This window comes from Panthera tigris, chromosome D3 (assembly GCF_018350195.1).
Source record: "Panthera tigris isolate Pti1 chromosome D3, P.tigris_Pti1_mat1.1, whole genome shotgun sequence".
Classification (NCBI taxonomy): domain Eukaryota; kingdom Metazoa; phylum Chordata; class Mammalia; order Carnivora; family Felidae; genus Panthera; species Panthera tigris.
This window is the reverse complement of record NC_056671.1, coordinates 16,815,297-16,835,958: the sequence shown is the minus strand read 5'-3', so window position 1 is coordinate 16,835,958 and position 20,662 is coordinate 16,815,297. Positions and strand designations below refer to the sequence as shown.

General features: G+C 46.5%; 1 protein-coding gene and 1 long non-coding RNA gene across 3 annotated transcripts in view; one reads left to right on the top strand and one right to left on the bottom strand.

The window, feature by feature from the left end:
• Window positions 1-845: 845 nt before the first annotated feature.
• LOC122232542 lies at window positions 846-13,207 on the bottom strand. Its single transcript, XR_006209892.1, has 3 exons — window positions 12,909-13,207; window positions 10,183-10,288; window positions 846-1,994 (listed from the first exon to the last, which is right to left on the bottom strand). It is a non-coding gene; the product is annotated as an uncharacterized LOC122232542 (long non-coding RNA).
• Window positions 13,208-13,859: 652 nt separating this feature from the next.
• The window catches only part of SPPL3 (signal peptide peptidase like 3), a 137,209-nt gene continuing 130,406 nt past the window's right edge, over window positions 13,860-20,662 (top strand). The window contains exon 1 of one of the 2 annotated variants that reach the window (XM_042962581.1): window positions 13,860-14,149. In XM_042962581.1, coding sequence (XP_042818515.1) covers window positions 14,127-14,149 — 23 coding nt within the window. In that variant the 5' untranslated portion in view covers window positions 13,860-14,126. Of the gene's footprint in view, window positions 14,150-14,397; window positions 14,465-20,662 lie in introns of those variants that run through there. The other variant, XM_042962580.1, reaches the window with a different exon arrangement.

Genomic DNA, 20,662 nt, shown 5'->3' with positions numbered 1-20,662 from the left:
TGTGGGGCTCGAACCCATGAAACCGTGAGATCATGACTGAGCTGAAACCAAGAGTCGGATGCTTCACCGATTGAGCTACCCAGGTGCCCCAGAAATGCTTTGTTTGTAAATTTCACATAAAAGTTTCAGATTTCCAGATTTTCTTGAAAAATCAGAAGATCTGGCCACACTGACGCACGGTCCCACACGCTAACATTTGGTACAAGATGAATAGCACCTGTTGCCTTTCAATGGGGTGTGACCTCCTCCAGTTTTCCATGGTCTCCACTCATCCCTGTTGACCTGGACTGCTTCGCTTATTTAAATGATCTGTTTGGGCCCAGGAGGCTCTTGGGTTTGTACCCCTTGTTTAGGTGAGTAGAGTGTTGTGATTCATGCCTTGTTTTCCTTGAGCATCTCTTTTTTTTTTTACGTTTATTTATTTTGAGAGTAAGAGAGAGCGCGTGTGCAGGTGCGTGTGTGTGCGTGTGCAAGTGGGGGAAGGGCAGAGAGAGGGAGAGAGGGAATCCCAGGCAGACTCCGTACTGTTAGCACATAGAGCCCGATGTGGGGCTCAAACTCATGAACCATGAGATCATGACCTGAGCCAAAGTCAGACGCTTAACTGACTAAGCCACCCAGGTGCCCCCTTGAGTGTGTCTCTTAAGACCACAACTGGGGATAGAATGTGGCAGGCTGAGACAAGCATGGACTCTGGAGTCAGGTACCAGCTGTAAGCCTAGGAAGGCCCCTTCACCTCTTGGACCCTCGGTCTCCTCAACTCTGAGATGAAAATCCTTCCCAAGAATGTTGTAAAAAAAAGATGAGGTCCGTAAAGCGTGACACAGAGTAGGTGTTCACCAAAAGTTTATTCAACAGTTAGGGGATTCTGAGACCTTCCGTTTGGAAGGGCCCAGCAGGACGCTTGGCTCATGGTGGGTGCTTAGAAAATATACCTTCTCTCCCCCCAGCCTCTTGATTGCTGGGTTCTTGGGTAGGACTGTTTTGGCTCAGCGAAAGCACAGCAATCCGGCCACAGTACCCTCCAGAGGGGCCCGTGGGCTAGAAATAGACTGGTTCCCAAATGGCTGTGGAACATTAGGTGGGAGGCGGGGGGCATGGTACCTCCTGCAATATGGCTGGACACACCCTCTGATCTGCATAGGACCCATGGGCCTCAAGGAAAAGAGCTGATACCCTGTCCAGGTATCTGAACCTAGGGTTCAGACAAGGTCACACCAACCCAACAGCATCAGCAGGGATAGACATAACTACATGCAGGGAGGAAAGGCCCCTGAGAGAGAAGATCCCAGGAGGAAGACACCAGGCGGAGAGGGCCTGACAGAGGACTAAGCTGAGAGATTGTTAGGAACAGGTGTTCAGGGAACAGTCTGAGGATGCGTTTGCCCTTCTTCGTCCTCACATAGCCCTCATTTGTTCTGGGATGAGAAGGCTGTGGGGCGAAGGCAAGGAGGGGTTCACGTGGGGCCCAAAACGCTCTGCTAAGGGATCCCCCTCTCTGACGGAGCTCAACAGGAGACACTACAGGGGACTGGCCACAGAGAGGAGTGAGCATAAAGCCTCCCAGGTAGGCAGGCCCCGAAGGGCAGTCAGCAGTGGGGCAGCGCCTGAGCCCCACCGACAGTGGGCAGAGGGGCCTCGAGCCAGCAAGGAGCAGCTCTGGCCGCATCCGAGGCGTCTCCTCCCTTCCCGGACCTCGGAGGGAGCCACAGCCCCTACCAGAACCCAGAGCATGGCTGGAATCCTTGGTGAAGGGGACCCATGTCCGGGTCAGGACTTCCTGCTGGCCCAGCTGTGGTGGTGCTGGTGGGGGGCGGTTGGGACACCAAGACCGTAGGTGGAGGCGTGGTCCTGTCATACTCATGGCTCATCCACAGCTATTCAGCACGTGCTCTGTGCCCAGTTCCGTTCCACACCTACAGCGAACAGGGAGCAGGAGCTTCAAAGCAGCAGGGAGATACCAAGCAAGTGCATCAGATGGGTCAAGGTCAATCCTGTGGTGAAATGTGTTGTGAAGAAAATGATGTGATACACTGGAGCAGCTGAGGTGGGTGGGGCTGAGTGACCAGAGCAGACTTGGTCATTTGTGTCACCAGGGGATGAGCTAGGGGCAGAAGGGTCACAGCTTTTTCCTTTTCTTGGGTGTTACCCCAGCCCTTGCCCTGTTGGGGCCTGTGTCCCATCTGAGAAGTCAGGTCCACCGAATGCTTGCCCAGGAAGGCAGGCCAGCTCTGTAGCCCCCTCACCAAGACGACCCCAGGGGTCTCACCTAAGAATGAGGCCAAGTGGGTGGGTGTCCTCTGAACCACTGATGGGGTTTTCGATGTGCTCCTACCTGCCCAGGTACGCCCAGACTCCAGGGCAGGGGCGTCACCTTTGACTCATCTCAGGCGGAGCTGGGAAGCTGCCTGCTACTCCCCACCTCCCCACACTACCCTGACTCTAGGACTCTGGGAGAGGATCTGACCAGAGGCACAGAAACAGGGGCTTGTGATCACTGGGGCAGGAGCCATACCCCTCTGCGCCCTGTGGCCATGATGAAATTTAAGGTTCATTTCTACCCTCTTCCTGTAGGAAAGGGGTGTGGTCCTTGAGGACAGGATGTCAGCATTCTTCTTTTTTTTTTTTTTTTTAAGTTTATTTATTTATTTTAAGAGAGACAGAGAGAGAATGCATAAGCAGGGGAGGGGCAGAGAGAGGGAGAGAGAGAATCCCAAGCAGATACTGCCCTGTCAGCTTGGAGCCCGATGCTGGACTCAAACCCCACGAACCGTGAGATCATGACCTGAGTCGAAATCAAGAGTCGGAGGTTTAAGCGACTGAGCCACCCGGCTGCCCCCACAATGTCAGCATTTCTTAGGGGACTGGCCTGGGTTTGTAGTGCTGCATGTGAAACATATGCTCTAAGAGGTGGCCAGCTGGCATCGGCCCCCACCAACATTCGCTGGTCTTTGCCCCTTCTTCCTCAGAGATGCCTCCTTCAAAACCCACTAGGTTCTTTCCCTTTGCACCTTTATCTCATTCACTCAACCCAGACCCTCCCTTCTACTTCCTGGGATGCCACATTTCCCTGGATTCAAAGCCTGGCCCCACTATTCATTTATTACCTGTCTGCCCTTTGACTCCCCCCGCCCCCCCACCCACTTCTCTTTGTTTCAGCTTCCTCTTATGTAAAATAGGAATCAAGAGTCTAGCCTCATAGTGTGGTTGTCGTATTTTTCATTCGGCAAATACAGCATGAGTCAAGACATATAAAGCCCTTTGAACAGTACTTGGCATATAATAACCACTCAATAAATGGTACCTATTTCACTCTTATCACGATTAAGTATTGACCTAGTGTCTATTCTTCTGGGCATTGGGGATTCAGTGCTGAGGAAAACAGACACCTCACGGTACAGATGGAGGACGATAAAGAATGTGCAGCACACATAGAGGGTCCCCAGTAAAACGGGGGATCCTTTTCCCTTCCTTCCCAGGAACCAGCCGTGGGAACCCTTCCGGTCCTCGGTGTTTCCTGAAACCTACAGACCTGACATATGATGGAAGCAGAGGGAATGCTCTGGCGGGCATGTGCCACATTGGAAAGGCTTCCCTGGCCAGGGGTCCTGTAGTGAAGTCTACCAGATGGGGCAAGCTTCAAGGGTGGCGGGTGAGTCCTCTCATACCCCCAGCTGTTCAGCCAGTGTCCAGGAACAGGGTGTGAGAAGCTTGCCTTCCTTGGATCTTCTTGGCCAGGCCTGGATTCCCCTTAGGACACTCTGACTCAGGCCTGACTCGGGAACAGAGGTAGTTAGTTTCAACAATGTAAATCTGGTTTTGCCATTGTAACGCCCCATTCTGGTATTCAAAGCTGTCACTCAGGGCTTCACAGAAGGTGTGGCCTGTAAGGTCCAACGCACAGGCAAGAAGGGGCACAGCCTGACGCTAAGGGCTGCTTAGTCACTGCTAAGAAGTTCTTTCAAGTTCTGGGCTCGATTTATAAATTATTTTTAATATTTATTTATTTTTGAGAGACAGAGACAGAGGGAGAGAGAGAGCAGGGGAGGGACAGAGAGAGAGAGAGAGAGAGGGAGACACAGAATCTGAAGCAGGCTCCAGGCTCTGAGCTGTCAGCATAGAGCCCAATGTGGGGCTCAAACTCAGGAACCGCAAGATCATGACCTGAGCGGAAGTCAGACGCTTAAGCGACTGAGCCACCCAGGTGCCCTTCTGGGCTCAATTTAAAATGCCTCCTGCTCCGGGTGCCTGGGTGGCTCAGTCAGTTGAGTGTCCGACTCCAGCTCAGGTCCTGATCTCACAGTTCCTGAGTGCGAGCCGCGTCAGGCTCTGAGCTGACGGCTCAGAGTCTGGAGCCTGCTTCGGATTCTGTGTCTTCCTCTCTCTGCCTCTCCCCTGCTCGTACTCTGTCGCTCTCTGTCCCTCAAAAATAAATAAACATTAAAAAAAATTTTGTTAAACGCCTCCTGCTCAGGGTGGGAATGGATCGGTTGCAAGGTCAGAGATTGTGTTAACTTTTGGGAGAGGGGGATTTTGAAGTACCTTAGAAAACACGGGTGTAGTTTAACTCTAGAAGCTGGGTTTAGATAAGTGATAAAACACAGTTTATGCAAGCAGAAAAGCTAAGGGAGGGGGTTTTCATAATAATAGTTACTATCAACTGAGGGCTTACCAGGAGTCAGGCACTCTGTGAAATGGTTCAGCTGAATTATCTCATGTAATCCTTACAATAGCCCTGTGAAGGTGGTGCTCTTGTGATCCCCATTTAAGATAAGAGAAAGCAGGAGGCTCAGAGAGGTGGGGCCACCTGCCCAAGGCCACACAGCTGACAAGTGACAGAGCTAGGATGTGACTCTAAGTGGAGTGACTCCGGGGCCCACAGCCTTAACCAGTGTCAACACCAGTGTTAGTATCTTGGTGAAGCATGATGGAAAAATAAGAATCCTGAGCTACGAGAAACAGAAGAATCCTGGTGGCAGTTACTTTGCCTTTACCAGATAGGTTTGTAACCCTGCCTGGGCATTAGAATCATTAAGAAACAGTATAAAATGTAGATTTCAAGTCTCTCCCACTAGAGATACCTCTCCAGGAAATGGGGCCTAGCATCTCTATTTTTCATAGTTTCTCAAATGATTCTGAGACTGTGGATTGAAAACTACTGCCCTAGCCTGAATAGGGGTTTTCAGGGATCTCACCACTTCCCATCCTTGAATATTTTCCAGTGGGCTCTAGGGTGGAATCCAAACCACCTTAAAGACATATAGGAAGTACTGGGAATTACAGCAAGGATAGGGTTATGTCATCTGGTTTGTTTCAAATCCTGGTTGTGCCATGAACTAGCTGTGTGACCTTGGGCAAAATGCTTCTTTTCAAATTCTTGGTTTCCTTAGCTTAAAAATAGGGCTGATTATACTGACCTTGAGGTGGTGCTCTGAAGAATAAAAAAGTTAAAGAGTGTAAGGGAAAAGGGGTGGTAATAGCAGATTAGATTGGGCAGAATAACCCTCCATGAGATAACAATGATAAAATCTGAACAAAATATAGACCGAAAACCTCCAATTATTTGATGGCACTGTAGAGCACCCAACAGGAGGCAGAAATGTGAGGGGAGTTTATACTTGAGAGACAGGAGCTACATTGGGTGAAATCTGTATTGTTGTGGCCTCTTGCCTGAGGCACTCTCTAATCTGTGTGGGAGGTAGGGAATGTGTAGAGAGCTGTGGTTTTACTAGTTTGAGGTGTCAAGGGTACAGAATTCCATGCAAATTGCTGGAAAATTAAGGCGTGGTGGTGGTGGGGAATCCCAGAAAGACATGAGCTGTAGAAGAGATGGGTCCCCAAATCTGTATACAAACTCTGTCCAAATCCTTAGCTGTCCACTGACCTACACACATGCACAGGAGGCTCCAGAGATCCCAGTGAAATCAGCACCTGGAAGCTCAAAGAACTGAGTGGAAATTTCAGGGGTCGCCCTCTACAAGGGGGCACAGTTGGGAGTTTTGAGTCCAGCCAAGTTAGTTGCCTGCTAAAACCAAACTAAACGCTCTTGAGAGGAACATAACATAATCCAGGGTGTCTACAATGGATCATTGACAATGTCCAGCATACAAAAACTAAGTAAGTTGTAGTAGACCTGTGAAGAAACAGAAAACTGACTTATACTCAAGACTCATTTTCAAGGAGAAAAGCGATGATCCAAATGTTGGAATTAAATATCGAGGATTTGAAAGCAACTCATAAATATTTTCAAGGCCTTAAAGGAAAATATGATCACAGTGAAGAAACAGATGGAGAACCTGAGCAGAGAAATTGAAACTATAAAAAAGAACCAAACGAAAATCCAAGAACTAAAATGTGCAACAAATGAAATGAAAAATTAACTTGATAGGTTCAATAGCAGTATGAAGATGACCAAAGACTCTGTGAATCCTTCACAGGGCTATTGTAAGGATTACATGATCAATAGAACCCCATTCTGGGGGTGCCTGGATGGCTCAGTCGGTTAAGCATCTGACTCTTGACTTGGGCTCAATTCATGATCCCAGGGCTGTGAGATTGAGCCCCCTCATTGGGCTCCATGCTGAGTGTGGAGCCTGCTTGGGATTCTCTCTCTCCCTCTTCCTGTCTCTCCCCTGCTCATGCTCTCTCATGCATGTACTCTCTCTCTCAGAATAAATAAACATTTAAAAAAGAAGCGTGAACAATATTCAGAAAAGAAAGAAAGAAAGAAATTACCCATTCTGAATACCAGAGAGAAAAAGAAAATTGAAAAAAATTAAACAGAGCTTCATGGACCTGTGGGAAAACATTAAAAGATCTATATACCACACGTAATTGAATTTTTAGAAAAAAGAGGGAGAATGGGGCATAAGAATATTTGAAGAAATATTTGCTGATGATTTCTCAAATGTAATTAAAGATAAATTTGCACATTCAAAAAGCTCAGTGGAGCCCGCACAAGAAAAATACAAAGAAAGCCATACCCAGCATAGCATAGTCACACAACCAAAATCCAAAGAGAATGAGAAAAATCTTGAAAACAGCCACAGAAAAATGACACATTATAAACAGGGGATCTATGATATAAATGACAGCTGACTTCTCATTGCAAATGAGAAGCTGGAACCTAACAGATCGACATCTTTAAAATGCTGGAAAACAAAATAAAACATAGCAAATCCATTCTTGAACCAGATATCTATATCCAGTGAAGACATACTTCAAACATGAAGGCAAAATAGACACATTCGCAGATAAACAAAAACTGTGTTTGTCACCAGCAAACCTGTATAATAAGAGATGCCAAAGGAAGTTTATCTGGAAGAAGGGAGATGACATCAGATAAACACTCAGGTCTAAAGGAAGGAATGAAAAACACTTGAATGGTAAATATGTGAGTAAATAATTGTTAAAAAATTCTATTTTTTCATTTCTTGATTTCTTTAAAATACATAACTGTTTGAAAGCTAAAATTATGACATTATATTATAGGGTTTATAACAGATGTAATTTATGTAGTAACAACAGCATACAGGCTAAGAATCAATATTCTGGCACTGTATATATATTCCTGTATATATTGTTGTGAAGTTCCTTTATTTTATGTGAAGTACTACAATATTAATTTTAAGTAGATTGTGATAAGTTAAGGATTTGTGTTATAATCACTACAGCAACCACCGCAAATACAATTCACAGAAGGTATAACTAAAAAGGCTACAGGATTTTTAAAGAGGATTTAAAATGAATACAAAATATTATTCAATTAAACCAAAGGAAAGAAGGAGAGGAGAAACAGAGGAACAACAACAACAAAAAGATGGGACAGCAGAAAGCAAATAGCAAATAGTAGAACTAAACCTAAATACATCAATAATTACATTAAATGTAAATGGACAAAAAGCACAAGTTGCCAGAGACAGCGGAGAAGCAAGATCCATGTATGTGCTACCTACAAGACACATTATTTAAACACAAACTACACATAGGTTGAAAGCAAAAGAGTGGAAGAAGATACAAAATAAAACCACAAATCATAAGAAAGCTGGAGTGACTATATCAATACCAGATAAAGTAGACTTCAAAGCAGACTGCAACAGATATTTCACAATGATAGAAGAGGCACTTCATCAGGAAGATATAACACCTTTAAATGTATATTAACCTAATCACAGAGCTTCAAATGTATAAAACAAAAATGGATAGGATTATAGGGAGAAGTAGACAAACTCACAATTATAATGACAAATTTTAATACTTCTCAATAATTGATACAAAAAATCAATTACTAGACAAAAAAATTAGTAAGGATGTAGAATATCTGAACATTATCAACTATCTTGACTTAATTGACATTTATAGAACATTACACATCAAATAATACAAATCCTTTTTAAGTGCATATGGAATATTCATCAAAATAAGCCATATCCTGGGGCACCTGGGTGGCTCAGTCAGTTGAGTGTCGGACTTTGGCTCAGGTCATGATCTCACAGTCTGTGAGTTTGAGCCCTGCATCAGGCTCTGTGCTGACGGCTCAGAACCTGAGTCTGCTTCACATTCTGTGTCTCCCTCTCTCTCTGTGCTCCTCCCCTGCTTGTGCTCTTTCTTTATAAGAAAATGAAATAAATATATAAGAAATATAAGATATGAGAAATATATAAGAAATATATATAAGAAATATAAGAAAATAAACTAAATCTTTAAAGATTTATTTAATCTTTAAATAAAGATTAAAAAAGAAAAAAAATATCCTGGGCCATAAACAAGTTTTAGCAAATTTCAGAAGGTTAAAATCTTATAGAATATATTCTTTGACCACAGCAGGATTAATTAGAAATAAATGGCAATAAGATATCAGGCAAAACCCCAAATATTGGGAAATTAAGCAACACACTTCTAAGAAACCCATGACATTCTGAATTAAGTTGAAAACGTATGTCCACACAAAAACCTGCACATGAATATTCTTAGCTGCTTTGTTCACACTTGCCGAGATCTGGAAGCATCCAAGATGTCCTTCAGTAGGTGAATGGATAAACAGACACTGGTACATTCATACAGTGAAATATTATTCTGCGATAAAAAGAACTTTGAAGCCACAAAAAAGACACGGAGAACCTTAAAAGCATATTGCAAAGAGAAAAAAAAGCCAATCTAAAAAGTCTGTATGATTCTAACTATATGACATTCTGGAAAAGGTAAGCTTACAGAGACAGTAAAAAGATAGGTAGTTGCTAGGGGTTTGGAGGGAAGGAGGGATGATGAGTAAGTGAAGCACAGGAGATTTTCAGGGCAGGGAAACTATTCTGTACCATACTGTATTGGTGGAGACATATCCTTATACTTTTGTCAAAACCCACAGAACTGTACAACACAAAAAGTGAAACCTAGGGGCTCCTGGCTAGGCTCAGATGGGAGAGCATGCTACTCTTGATCTCAGGGTCGTGAGTTTGAGCCACACGTTGGGTGTGGAGATTATTTTTTAAAAAAAGATTTTAAAAAGTGAAACACAATGTAAACTATGGACTTTAGTTAATCATAATGTATACCATTATTGGCCCACCAATTGTAACAAATGTACCACACAAGATATAAATAATAAGGGAAACTATGTGTTGGGGGCAGGGGAGTATGCGGGAACCCTTGGTACTTTCCCATCAACTTTTCTATAAACTTAAACCTGTTCTACAAAAAATTAAGGTTTTTTTTGAAAGACCCATGTCCAAAGATTGCAGGTGACCTGATACCTAAGCTTACCATATACCTTCCTTCCAATCTTTTGCCTTCCCATAATATTTCTAACCGAGATTTATCTGCCTTGAAGGATTCTCTTTCTCAGTCAGGGAGGGGGTTTTGGAGGACAGGAGGGGATGCTGAATACGAACAAGGTCATGGAGAGAATCATGGGAACATCAGGCGAAACCAGTTGTTCTGGTTCAAAACCTGGTTAGCCTCTTGCTCACTCAAGCATTCATTCCACAATATTCAAGCTTCTACTGCACTGGGAACTGGAGGTGTAACTGGCAGCAAGCCACAGTCCCTTCCCACAAGGCATTCACGATCCAGAGGGAGAAAATGACAAGTAAACAAGCAGTGACAGTTCAGCGTGCTAAGTGTTACCATACATGTAGATTCAGGGGCCTGGGGGAGGCCTGGGGAGGAGTATCTAACCGAGCTTACATTTGGTCAAGTGAGACTTCCCTCCTGGGTGACATAGAAGCAAACCTCAAAATTATGAGCAGCAGTGAAGAAGCAATGGAAATGCCTCCCGGGCTTGGTCAGAGATCTAGAAACAAAAAAGAACAGAGCCCATCAGGAAGTGCCATCCACTCACTGTGGAATGTAAATAGAGAGCATGTGTGTGGGGGTGGGGAGTGGATGATAGAGGTGAAAATGGGTCGGAGAGGCAAGGGGGACGCTGGGACCCAAGCCTTTTACCCTCTCACTAGTGCCTACTCAGCCCAACCCGACCTGCAAAGCCTGCTCCCAGGAGTCTGTGCCTAAGGCAGATGACAGGTCCTGGGGAGACTCACCAAGTCTCTTTTGAACACAGTTGATAGAAGAAGTGATCCTATAATTACCGTGGTGATAATTAGAGGAACTTCCATTGCTTCTTTCAACAAACATTGCATAAAATGTGGCCCTCTTATCTTCGGGGACGGGGGGGCGGGGGCGGCGGTGTGGGGGGAGGAAGCCAGGCATCCCCTGTGGGGGAAGCGAACACCTGCATCTATCTCCTCCTGCCAAGCGCCAAGCACACCTGACTACCGGGCTGAGGCCCAGAGGTGCCATAGATACACCTGGGACTGCTCCAGGTTGGAGCTGAGCGCTACTGGCAGAGTGACTGAAAGTCACTCCCCGGAGATCCTGCCCAGGACCTGGAGGTGCTTTCTACATCTTGGCAACCTTAGCTCCAGATGCTCAAGCTCACACTCCATCCTCCTTGGACCACATACACAGGGTTTCTGTGGCCTAGACACTCTCTTAGTCTTGTCAAATGCTGTTTGTTTGTTTGTTTGTTTTTTATGAAATTTATTGTCAAATTGGTTTCCATACAACACCCAGTGCTCATCCCAACAGGTGCCCTTCTCAATGCCCATCACCCACCCTCTCCTCCCTCCCACCCCCCATCAACCCTCAGTTTATTCTCAGTTTTTAAGAGTCTCTTATGGTTTGGCTCCCTCCCTCTGTAACTTCTGTAACTTCTTTTTTCCTTCCCCTCCCCCATGGTCTTCTGTTAAGTTTCTCAGGATCCACAAAAGAGTGAAAACATATGGTATCTTATGGCTTCTTATACAGTCTGCCCTCACTTGTTCACCCAAGAGACACTATGAGGACCCCTGGTTTAGATGGAGAGACAAAAACCTTTCTTTTCATTTCTGACCCCATACCTTTACCCAAACCTCTTCTTCCTTTCTTCCACCAGATTTTTCTCAGTGCAATGGTCCCATTGCTTCTGGGAAAGCCTTGACTTTCTTTCCTCAGCACCTCCTGTCCCATCCAGCAGATACCAACTTTTCACTTGGCTTTGCCTTTAATGACTCACTGGGAACTAAAAACCAAGTGAATTTCCCAGAGGCTCTCCATCTTTTTGTTTCATTAGCAACACGTCTGGTCTGTTTTGTTCTTAGCTTTCCAGGCAAGAAGCTTCTGCACCTCTCAAAGCCACTTGTACCAATGGCTTCTGGTCTTTCCCATGGGGTCTGAAACCTCAACTCATGCTCCTCTGAGACTCAGAATGACTGCATGTCACATTCAAGGGAATGTTTGGCATTCTGTAAAAGCACTGGCAAAGCTGTAAGAGCTAAGTGAACATCAAAATGTAGGCTCTCTGCCTTCCTATCTCCCCATGATATCCCTACATCCAGTGCTATTTACAGCTGGGAAGATATTTGCAGGCTGGTATCTTTCTGTCAATGGTCAGGGGAAGGGCACTTGGTGGTCTGGCATTTTCTTGGGGCCCTATCTCAAACCCTCTTTGGGACTTTGATCTTATCAGCTGGCCCTTTCCCAGGGCTCTGTGGTGGAGCTTCAGGAAACATGTCGAACCTGACTGGTCTTGGCATCTGGCAGTGGGGCAAGGAGGAAGAAGGAGAGAATGCCTCTGAAGGAAAAGTGTACTTGGCTTTCTCATTAATGGGTTCCCCTTGGGGAACAGGCAAGCAGCAGATGTATGGGCAGTGGCCAACTGATCCATTTGGAGATAGATTCGGGGTGTGGTGTTCCCTGTAAGCCCGGGCAGGCCCTGGGAAACTGGAGCAGAGCTAGATCCCGGCCTGAAATTGGCCAAGCTGCAGAGGAGCTTGAATATGCTGGTTTCAGGTGTGCAAGGTCTGCTCCCTCTGGAGATTGGGGTCCAGGGGGGACTCGTGTGTCTGTTGCCCAAGCATGCTTCTCAAACCTGGAGCTGCACTAATCATTTTCATTCATGAACATAGTAACTGGCTTATCTTGGTCCTTCAGAGTCTGGCCTCAATGCACCTTATCAGTCCCTTCTCTCAACACTCCCCAGCACAAACTATCCACTCCCACTCCCGGATCCAAGCTCACTCCAAGCCTTCACATCTTTGGGCCTTGCCTCATGCCATTCTCTCTTCGTAGAATGCCTTTTCTCCTCATAAGCCACTCCTGGAGAGGCATCCCCTGATGCCTAGAAGCTCAACCCATCTCTCCTCTCTCCTCCTACGCCCCAGATTCACTCTGTTGGTCTCTGGTCTAGCGCTGTTATTTTACTTTGTGCCTGCCTCCTGTCATCCCGATGGGCAGTTCCCTGAGGTTTTTGCTCTTGCAGGACCAGCTCCTTCTCATCCTTCAGGTGTCAACTCAAATGTCATCTGCTCAGCTAAGCCTTCCTCGACCACCCTATCTAAGGGTAGCCTCCACCCGTACACACTCTGTCCCATTACCTTGAGTTATCATCTTCATGAAACAGCACCCGACATCATCTTCACCTATTTGTCGGCTTGGACTATGTCTCTTCCTCTAGAATGTAAGCTCTTAGAGGGCAGAGATCCAGCAGAATCGGTGGATTTATCGTTTGGTTCCCAATAAATATCTGATGATGGATTAAGTGAAGGCAAGTGTGGGGTATTCGAGTTGGCACCCCGAGGACCTGGCACAGAGCCTGGCGCAATAGAGGCTGGCAGCACGGAACATTTGCTAAACGAATGAATGAACCAACGAACGAGGGGATGCGGCGCTCGGCCTGCGGACTGACAGGTTGACTGACAGTTGGGGGACCCGCGGCCAGCACACTGTTGATTGACGGCTGACAGCTGACTGGCAGCCACAGGACGCTTCGGGGCTCCTGATTGGCTGGCTGCTGCAGCCCCCTGAAAGGGAAATGGGAGGGGGCCCGAGGCGACGGCTCCGCGTGGGGAGGAGGCGGCACCAGGCGGCGGGAGGCGGCCCATCCGCCAGAAGCCTTGCGAGCAACAGTCGCCTCGAACCAGCGAACCGACGTCCCCGCGCAAGGGCCTGGCGCGAGGGGCGGGGCGCGCGCGTCACGTGAGCGTGTTTTGGGCACGTGACCCGCGCGGGTCCAAGGCTGGCCCCCGCCCCCTCTTCTCCTCCCCTCGGCGGGTGTGAGCCGAGCGGCCTCGCCTCAACGCCTAGCGCCCCCCTCAGCCGCCGCCGCCGCCGCCGCCGCCGCCGCCGCCGCCGCCGCCGCCGCCGCCGCCGTCTCCGCCTCCGCCCGCCGGCCATGTCCCCCGGACGCCGCCGCCGCCGCTCGAGCGCGGCGCTCCCGCGGCCCAGCGCGCAGTGAGCGCGGGGCCCTCTCGCCGCTCGCCCGCCCCGGGGCCCCCTTGTTCTCCGCGCCGCCGCCGCCGCCGCCATGTTGGGTTTAGAGCCGCAGCGGAGCCGCCGCCGCCGCCGCCGGTGAGGGAGGCCGAGAGCGGAGCCCGCCCCGCCCCGGGGCCCAGGGAGCGGGGCCGCCTTGGAGCCCGGCCTCTCCCCGCCAGCCGCCTTCCCGGCCCGCCCGCCGTGCGAGCCAGCGAGCGAGCGAGCGCCGGGCCGCGGCCGCGCCTTCCGCTCCCGGCCCGAGCGAGTCCGCCGCCCGTTCGTGCCGCCGCCGCCGCCGGGCCCGGCCAGAGCCTGCAGCGGAGCCCACGAGAGTCAGCGCCATGGCGGAGCAGACCTACTCGTGGTGAGTGCGGGGCTCGGGAGGCCGGGGCGCGGCGCAAGTGGGGGTCGGGGCGCCGGCGCGGCCGGCCGGGGGCAAGAGGAGGAGGAGGAGGAGGAGGAACAGGTGCGCGTTGCGGGGGGGAGGGCACGGGTTGGGGGTGCACGCCCCCCTCGTCCCCACCAGAGGGGGCGGCTGGCGCTGGAGGAAGGCGGTCAGCGGCCGGGGACCCGGCGCCCGAGAAGGGGGATGGAGGCGGCGGCGGCGGCAGCGGCCGCGGCGGATGTCATCTGGTCATGGGCGGAGCAGGTGATGGAGAAGGGGAGCATGACCCCAAAGGTGGGAAGCCCGCGGATGGGAAGTTGAATCCCCTGGGCACCCCGGAACTGACTTGAGGGGGTGGCTCCCGGGCAGGAGGAATTGAAAGGGTGGGCAGAGGCGGGCCGGGGCAAGGGTGAGCCACTGGGTTGCGAGGAAGCTGGTGGGAAAAACAGGTGATAAAAGAGGACGAAGTTGGGAGTTGTGAGAGAGGAGGAGCCGTCTAACTCCAGCCTTCACTGGAGGGCGAGTGAAGGGAGAGTTGGTAAGGTGGGCAGAGGCCCGGGCATGACGGAAGGGTTAACGGCGGAAGGAGCGTCTCGGGAGCCATGGAGGGAAGTCCCTTGTGAAGAGTTTGGAAGGGGAGCCTGTTTGGATGACCACATTCTGGAAGGGAGGTCGTTGGTGGCAGTGGGGCATGAGTAGAATCTTTGTGAGGGTCGGCACTCTGTTCTTCAGAATTTAAAGTGGCCTGGTGCCCTGGGTCAGGTGTGGAGATGGAAGGTCTGCAAGATCTGCCCATTTTTATAGGACTTTTAAAGTTATTAAATAGCTTATTAAGGACTGAGAAGCGTTACTATGTAGTTTATAGAGTGAGGACATACCTGTCTTGAGAAGGGAGTGCGGTGTTTGGGGAGAAGGGGATGAGAGGCCTCCCTGTAGCATGTGGAGGTGGAATATTTGCAGGAGGGGTTGAGGGAATGATGATAGTTTCCTTGAAGAGTGGAAATTGGATAGTGCGGAGGAGGTAGTAACGGGAGGGTGAGGAGGCAAGAAATGGGATGATGGTGTGGGGATGGGGAATCCGGTTGCAATCTAGAGAGATTGAAGATGGTTTGCCTTTGGTTTGAAGCCAATTTGACTTGGGACAGAATTGTGTGCTTTCCCTTGTTAGAAAAGAGCACAATAGAGTAGGAAGGGCAGGGCATTTGGAGTTGGAAGACTTGGTTTGGAGGTCCGGTTCACCACTAAGTTGCTTTATAACTGGGCAGGATAGTAAGTTCTCCATTTCTTTTCCCTCACTACTAGATAGGAGAATTGCCTTTTTCTTGGGTTGTAAAGATTAAATGAATAACTTTACAAAGCACATGGCAAGCTGTAAAGTGTTACATTTTACTACATTATAGTTAGGGAAACAGAGAATGGGTAATAAGTGAAAACAAAGAATGGTTTTTAGGTGGAGGGCTTTAATGGAGTGGATGCTTTGTGGTGGTTGGCGTAAGGAGAAGTCAGGAACTCATTCTGTCTTCACAGAGGGAAAGAGGGTTGATGGTTGAAGATGGTCATTCAAAAGGGAACCTCAATGATGTGTATACAAGCTCAAAAAGAAGATAACGGAAAGACTGAAATAAAGTAACACTAAAAGAAGAATTAAAACGTTGGTAAACAGTTGTGACTGCATATGTATTTTTAAAAGCTGTTTAACTGGATAGTTTTGAGCAACAGTGAGCTGCCTCTCCCTAGCAGGTAATAAGGAACACAAGATTGCGGCTGGAGCTTTCTTATGGACACAGTAAGTTCGCCTTGTGGTAGCTAACTCATCTCAAGCTCTTAACACTCTGGCCCAGCTGAGAGTCCTGATGGCTACCCTGCTTTGTGCTGTATAGAGGCCGCGGATGGTTGGAGGAAATACACTGGCCAAGAAGTGGGGGAAATGAGAGTGTTTCACTAGGTAGGTTGGCCACACACTATCTCTGTGTGATGTTGGACAGCTCTGCTCGTTCAGTAGGGACTATTTTGTGAAGTTTGATAGTTTACAATATTCATCCTACTGAAATACTTCAATCTCAGCTCCCTTTGGCTTTACAGGCAGAGAAGCTCCTTGAAATCAGAATGCTTAGCCTGTCATCTTTAGATGGAGAAACTTTTTACATCATCTTGAGAGAGGGAGTTGTCTGAGGCGAGAGGACTGGAAAACCAGGCAGCTTTCTAGGTTCTGATAGTTACCAGAGGTAATGATCCATGTGGCGGTAAGGTACTTGTTTAATTCTCCCAAGGCCCTGAGGTCGGTGATCACTCCCTGTTTTAAAGAGGAGGAAACGTAGGCTCAGGAGGACAAGTGATTTGTCTAAGATACTTCATCTGTGATGCTTTATTTTGTTGGACATGAATTCTCCCATAATTTTATTCATTCTCCTTGAAATGTAAGTATGGAAAAGGTATTCCGAAAGTACATGTAAACTGAGTTTTGGAATATCTCTCATTTGCAGTATCTTTGTCACCATTCCTTAGGTTCAGGCAAATAAGAGTTGATTTTTTTTTTTTTAATAGACTTATGCTTTATTTGTATGTGGCCTTGAGGAAAATCAACCTTGTGGAGACCACTGTGGCAATATAGATTTGTCTGAGGATGGAGTCAGCGAAGAATGTAGAAGTCAGAAGAATGAAAATAGGTTTCTTTAGGATTTTCATATAATAAGATAATGTAAATCATAAAGCAAGATTGGCCATGAGGTGGTAATTGTTGAAGCTTAGTGATGAGTACATGGGGGTTTATTATTTTATTCTGTATACCTGGACATATTTACATTTTTCATAATAAAAAGTTAATTTAAAAACCCTACACATGCTGTTCATGCTGTTTTCTGATTTCTTGTGCTTGCTTTCTGTGTTGAGAAGCTTTCTGTGAGTAGGTGTATTAAGAATATGTAGGTTATGACCTGATGAATGAGGGGGCACGAGCCACCCAGGTAGTGGGCAGGTAGCTCCCTGAGCATGTGAGCTTCCACTTTGGGCACATGAAATCCATGGGGTTGCTCTGGTTGAAGGTGCAGGTTCAGTACACCCATACAACAGAAGTACAGAGTTCCCCTTGTCTGTGGGGTTTACATGCCAGGACTCCAGTGGATGCCTGAAATCAAGGATAGTACTGAACCCTAATATATCCTATGCTTTCTCTATCCATACATACTTACGATAAAGTTTAAATGATAAATTAGGCCTAGTAAGAGATTAACAACAAAAAATAAAATAATTATGATGGCATACTATAATAAAAGTCATGTATGGTCTCTCAGAATATCTTACTGTACTGTACTCACCCTTGTTGAGATGATAGGAGATGATAAGATGCTAATGTGATGAGATGAAGTTACGTGCATGAACATAGGCATTGTGATGTAGCATTAGGCTATTATTGACCTTCTGACAGTACGTGAGGAGGAGGATTATCTGCTTCTGGACTGTGGCTGACCCTGGTAACTGAAATCGTGGGGCCCCATGAGCCAGGGAGAGGGTAGACCTGTGTCCCAGGTCATGAGCAGGAGATACATAGCCGGGTAGCAAGCACCTGTGATTGGTGTGGAGGTCAGTAATTTGGGGGGCTTAATGCTAGTGGTTATTTTTAAAAGGTGCCAAGGGAAAAGCAAAGCAGGGACTTGTGGTGAGTATCCCAAACTTGAGTCCTTATCTGAATGTCCAGACTCTGGGTGTGATTATGGATATCATACTAAAAAATGGCTAGGTAGCAACTCAGAAAAACAAAGTTCTTGTTCTCAATAGTTGTTTTCCTCATCACACTTTCTTCCTAGCAAATTCTATCAAAATCCTGTCATGCAAGGGTTCACTGCAAATTCCACTGAGCTGTGAAGCATTTTCTGAACACCCCAACTGAAAGTGATCTCTTTATTGTTGATACTTGTAGTCTGCATCATTCCTCCCTTTACATGTGTGAATACTTAAGCCTCTTCATTAGATTGTAAACTCCTTGAGGGTAAGGACACTGTTAACACTAACCTTTGTCTTGCCCATAGCTCCTGCTTAGGAGCTGATTGAGTGAACATGATTTTCAGGGTGTTTCATCCTTTGTTGAAAGGATTTTTTTTTTAATTTTTTAATGTTTATTTATTTTTGAAAGAGAGAGAGAGAGAGAGAGAGAGAGAGTGACAAGAGTGCAAGCAGGGGAGGGACAGAGAGAGAAGGAGACACAGAATCCAAAGCAGGCTTCAGGCTCTGAGTTGTCAGCACAGAGCCCGACGTGGGGCTCGAACTCACGAGCCGTGAGATCGTGACCTGAGCCAAAGTCAGACGCTCAACTGACTGAGCCACCCAGGCACCCTTGTTGAAAGAATATTTTAAGTGTAAAGGGAAGCTCCAGTTAGATGAGTGTTTATTATAATCCATATACTTACAGAAAAGAGCTTTTGGTAACTTAGTTTCCTGGTATCACTTGCTAGAAGAATGAATAATGCCATCCTTAATAAAGTTTTAAATAAAAGCTATTGACATATGAAATTAAAGTTATTGGTAGTAACACCACAGTCTTTATCATGATTAAACCACAAGATTCTGCTTGTATCCTTTTTGCTTGTAAAGTGAGGAAGTAAAGGAATGCATGTGAAAACACAAATAGAAGGTGCAAACTAGACTTTTATTAATTTGAGAAAAATACCTTGCTTAATAAATATTTTTGAGCAATTGTTTTAGCTTAAGTTCTGTGGGAAAGGGGAACTTGTCTCTCTTATTTTTATTTTTTAATTTTTTTTTTAGGCTTGTCTCTTGATGGAGTCATTTATAAGTGCACTTGAATCTTGGTGGTAAAGGTTACTTATGTTAGGGTTAATGTTGGTGTAGGGGGAAAGGGAAATAAGTACATGTGAACCTCACTGGGATGAATTTTGTTACCAAAATAGTATCATAATAATTTATTGTGTTTTCTCCATGCTAGGGCTTTACACGCATTGCTAAGTAAGGAAACTGAGGCTCAAAGAATTTAAGTAACTTGCCAGATAACATGTAAATGGTTAAAGGGCTCAAAGTCCAGACTGACACGAAGATTCTGCCACTGAATCTACTTTCATTTCCACAGTCACCACTCAAGCCAACCCATCTTTTGAGTGAGTTCCTTGTTAGCCTCCTCACTGGGTTCCCCCCATTCTCCACACGATGGCCCTTCTGAGTGGCCTTCTAACTCCTTGACTCAGATCCTGTCAATCCTCTGCTTTTAAAACCCTTTGGTGGCCACACTTAGAATAAAATTTAAGTTCCTTAGTAGACTCTTCATAGTCTCATCTTGTGTGTGTCTCTGAGGGATGACAGACCATAAACAAGCTAAAAGTTACACAAGGGTAAGAATCTATTTTGATACTTTCTCCAGGGCCTGGCATGTAATGGGTAGCTCGTAAATATTTACTGAACAAATGAATGAGAATGCTTCCTCTGGCCTACGTTTAAGATCTGCTCTAAGGATTGCATTATGTTGAGGTGATATAGTGTTATGATAATGGACTTTATCCTGTGAGGTATTTACAAATAGTGCTAAACCTGAGAGTGAGAAATACAGATCTCTGGAACTCACGGAAGTCACTTCTACTTTGCAGTTACTGTTGTGTGTCATTTTATCTCTAGTGATCATACCTGATTGCTGTATCTTGTGGTCATTGCATCTAATACAAGTTTTTCAGAGAGAAAATACTCAGTTGAAAATATGTCTCTAGTATTATAAACTTTAGATTTGCTCATTAAAAAAAATTTTTTTAATGTTTATTTATTTTTGAGAGAGACAGAGACAGAATGTGAGTGGGTTAGGGGCAGAGAGAGAGGGAGACACAGAATCCGAAACAGGCTCCAGGCTCGGAGCCGTCAGCACAGAGCCCAACGCGGGGCTCGAACTCACGAGCCGTGAGATCATGACCCGAGCTGAAGTTGGCCACTCAACCAGCTGAGCCACCCAGGCGCCCCAAGATTTGCTCATTTTAAAAACATGTTTTGCTTAGAGTTAAGGTGCTGTAATAATGGTTTGGTGATGCATGATTCAAGCTGAAAATTAACCAAAACTAAAACCAAGAATTTGTACCAAAATCATTTTCCTCAATGTTTCTTATGAAGCCTGGGGAGGGGGAAGGGGGAAGCTGGAGAGTTTGTAGCCATATCAGCCTATAATTTAGCAAGTAGTATTACGAATTAAAATGCCTAGTGCCCGTGGATCTCTCAAAACAGATTTCTACGTGACCACTTATTTTAGAGATGACAAATGCCACTGAATTGAGGTGTTATGTAGTTCTGTATAGTTGTATTTTACTTCAACATAATAACTTCATTTTTATCATTCTCACGTTTCATCAAACTATCTCAGGGAAAATCCAGGGGTGTTCTAAGAGGAGAGAGTGTGTCTAACCAAGTGCTGTTTTAGTTGGCTACGTTTGGCACCTGAACTTCATGTGGTTGCTGTCCCTGGCAATAGAGCCATAAGAATGACTTGATTTATTAAATTCTATAATA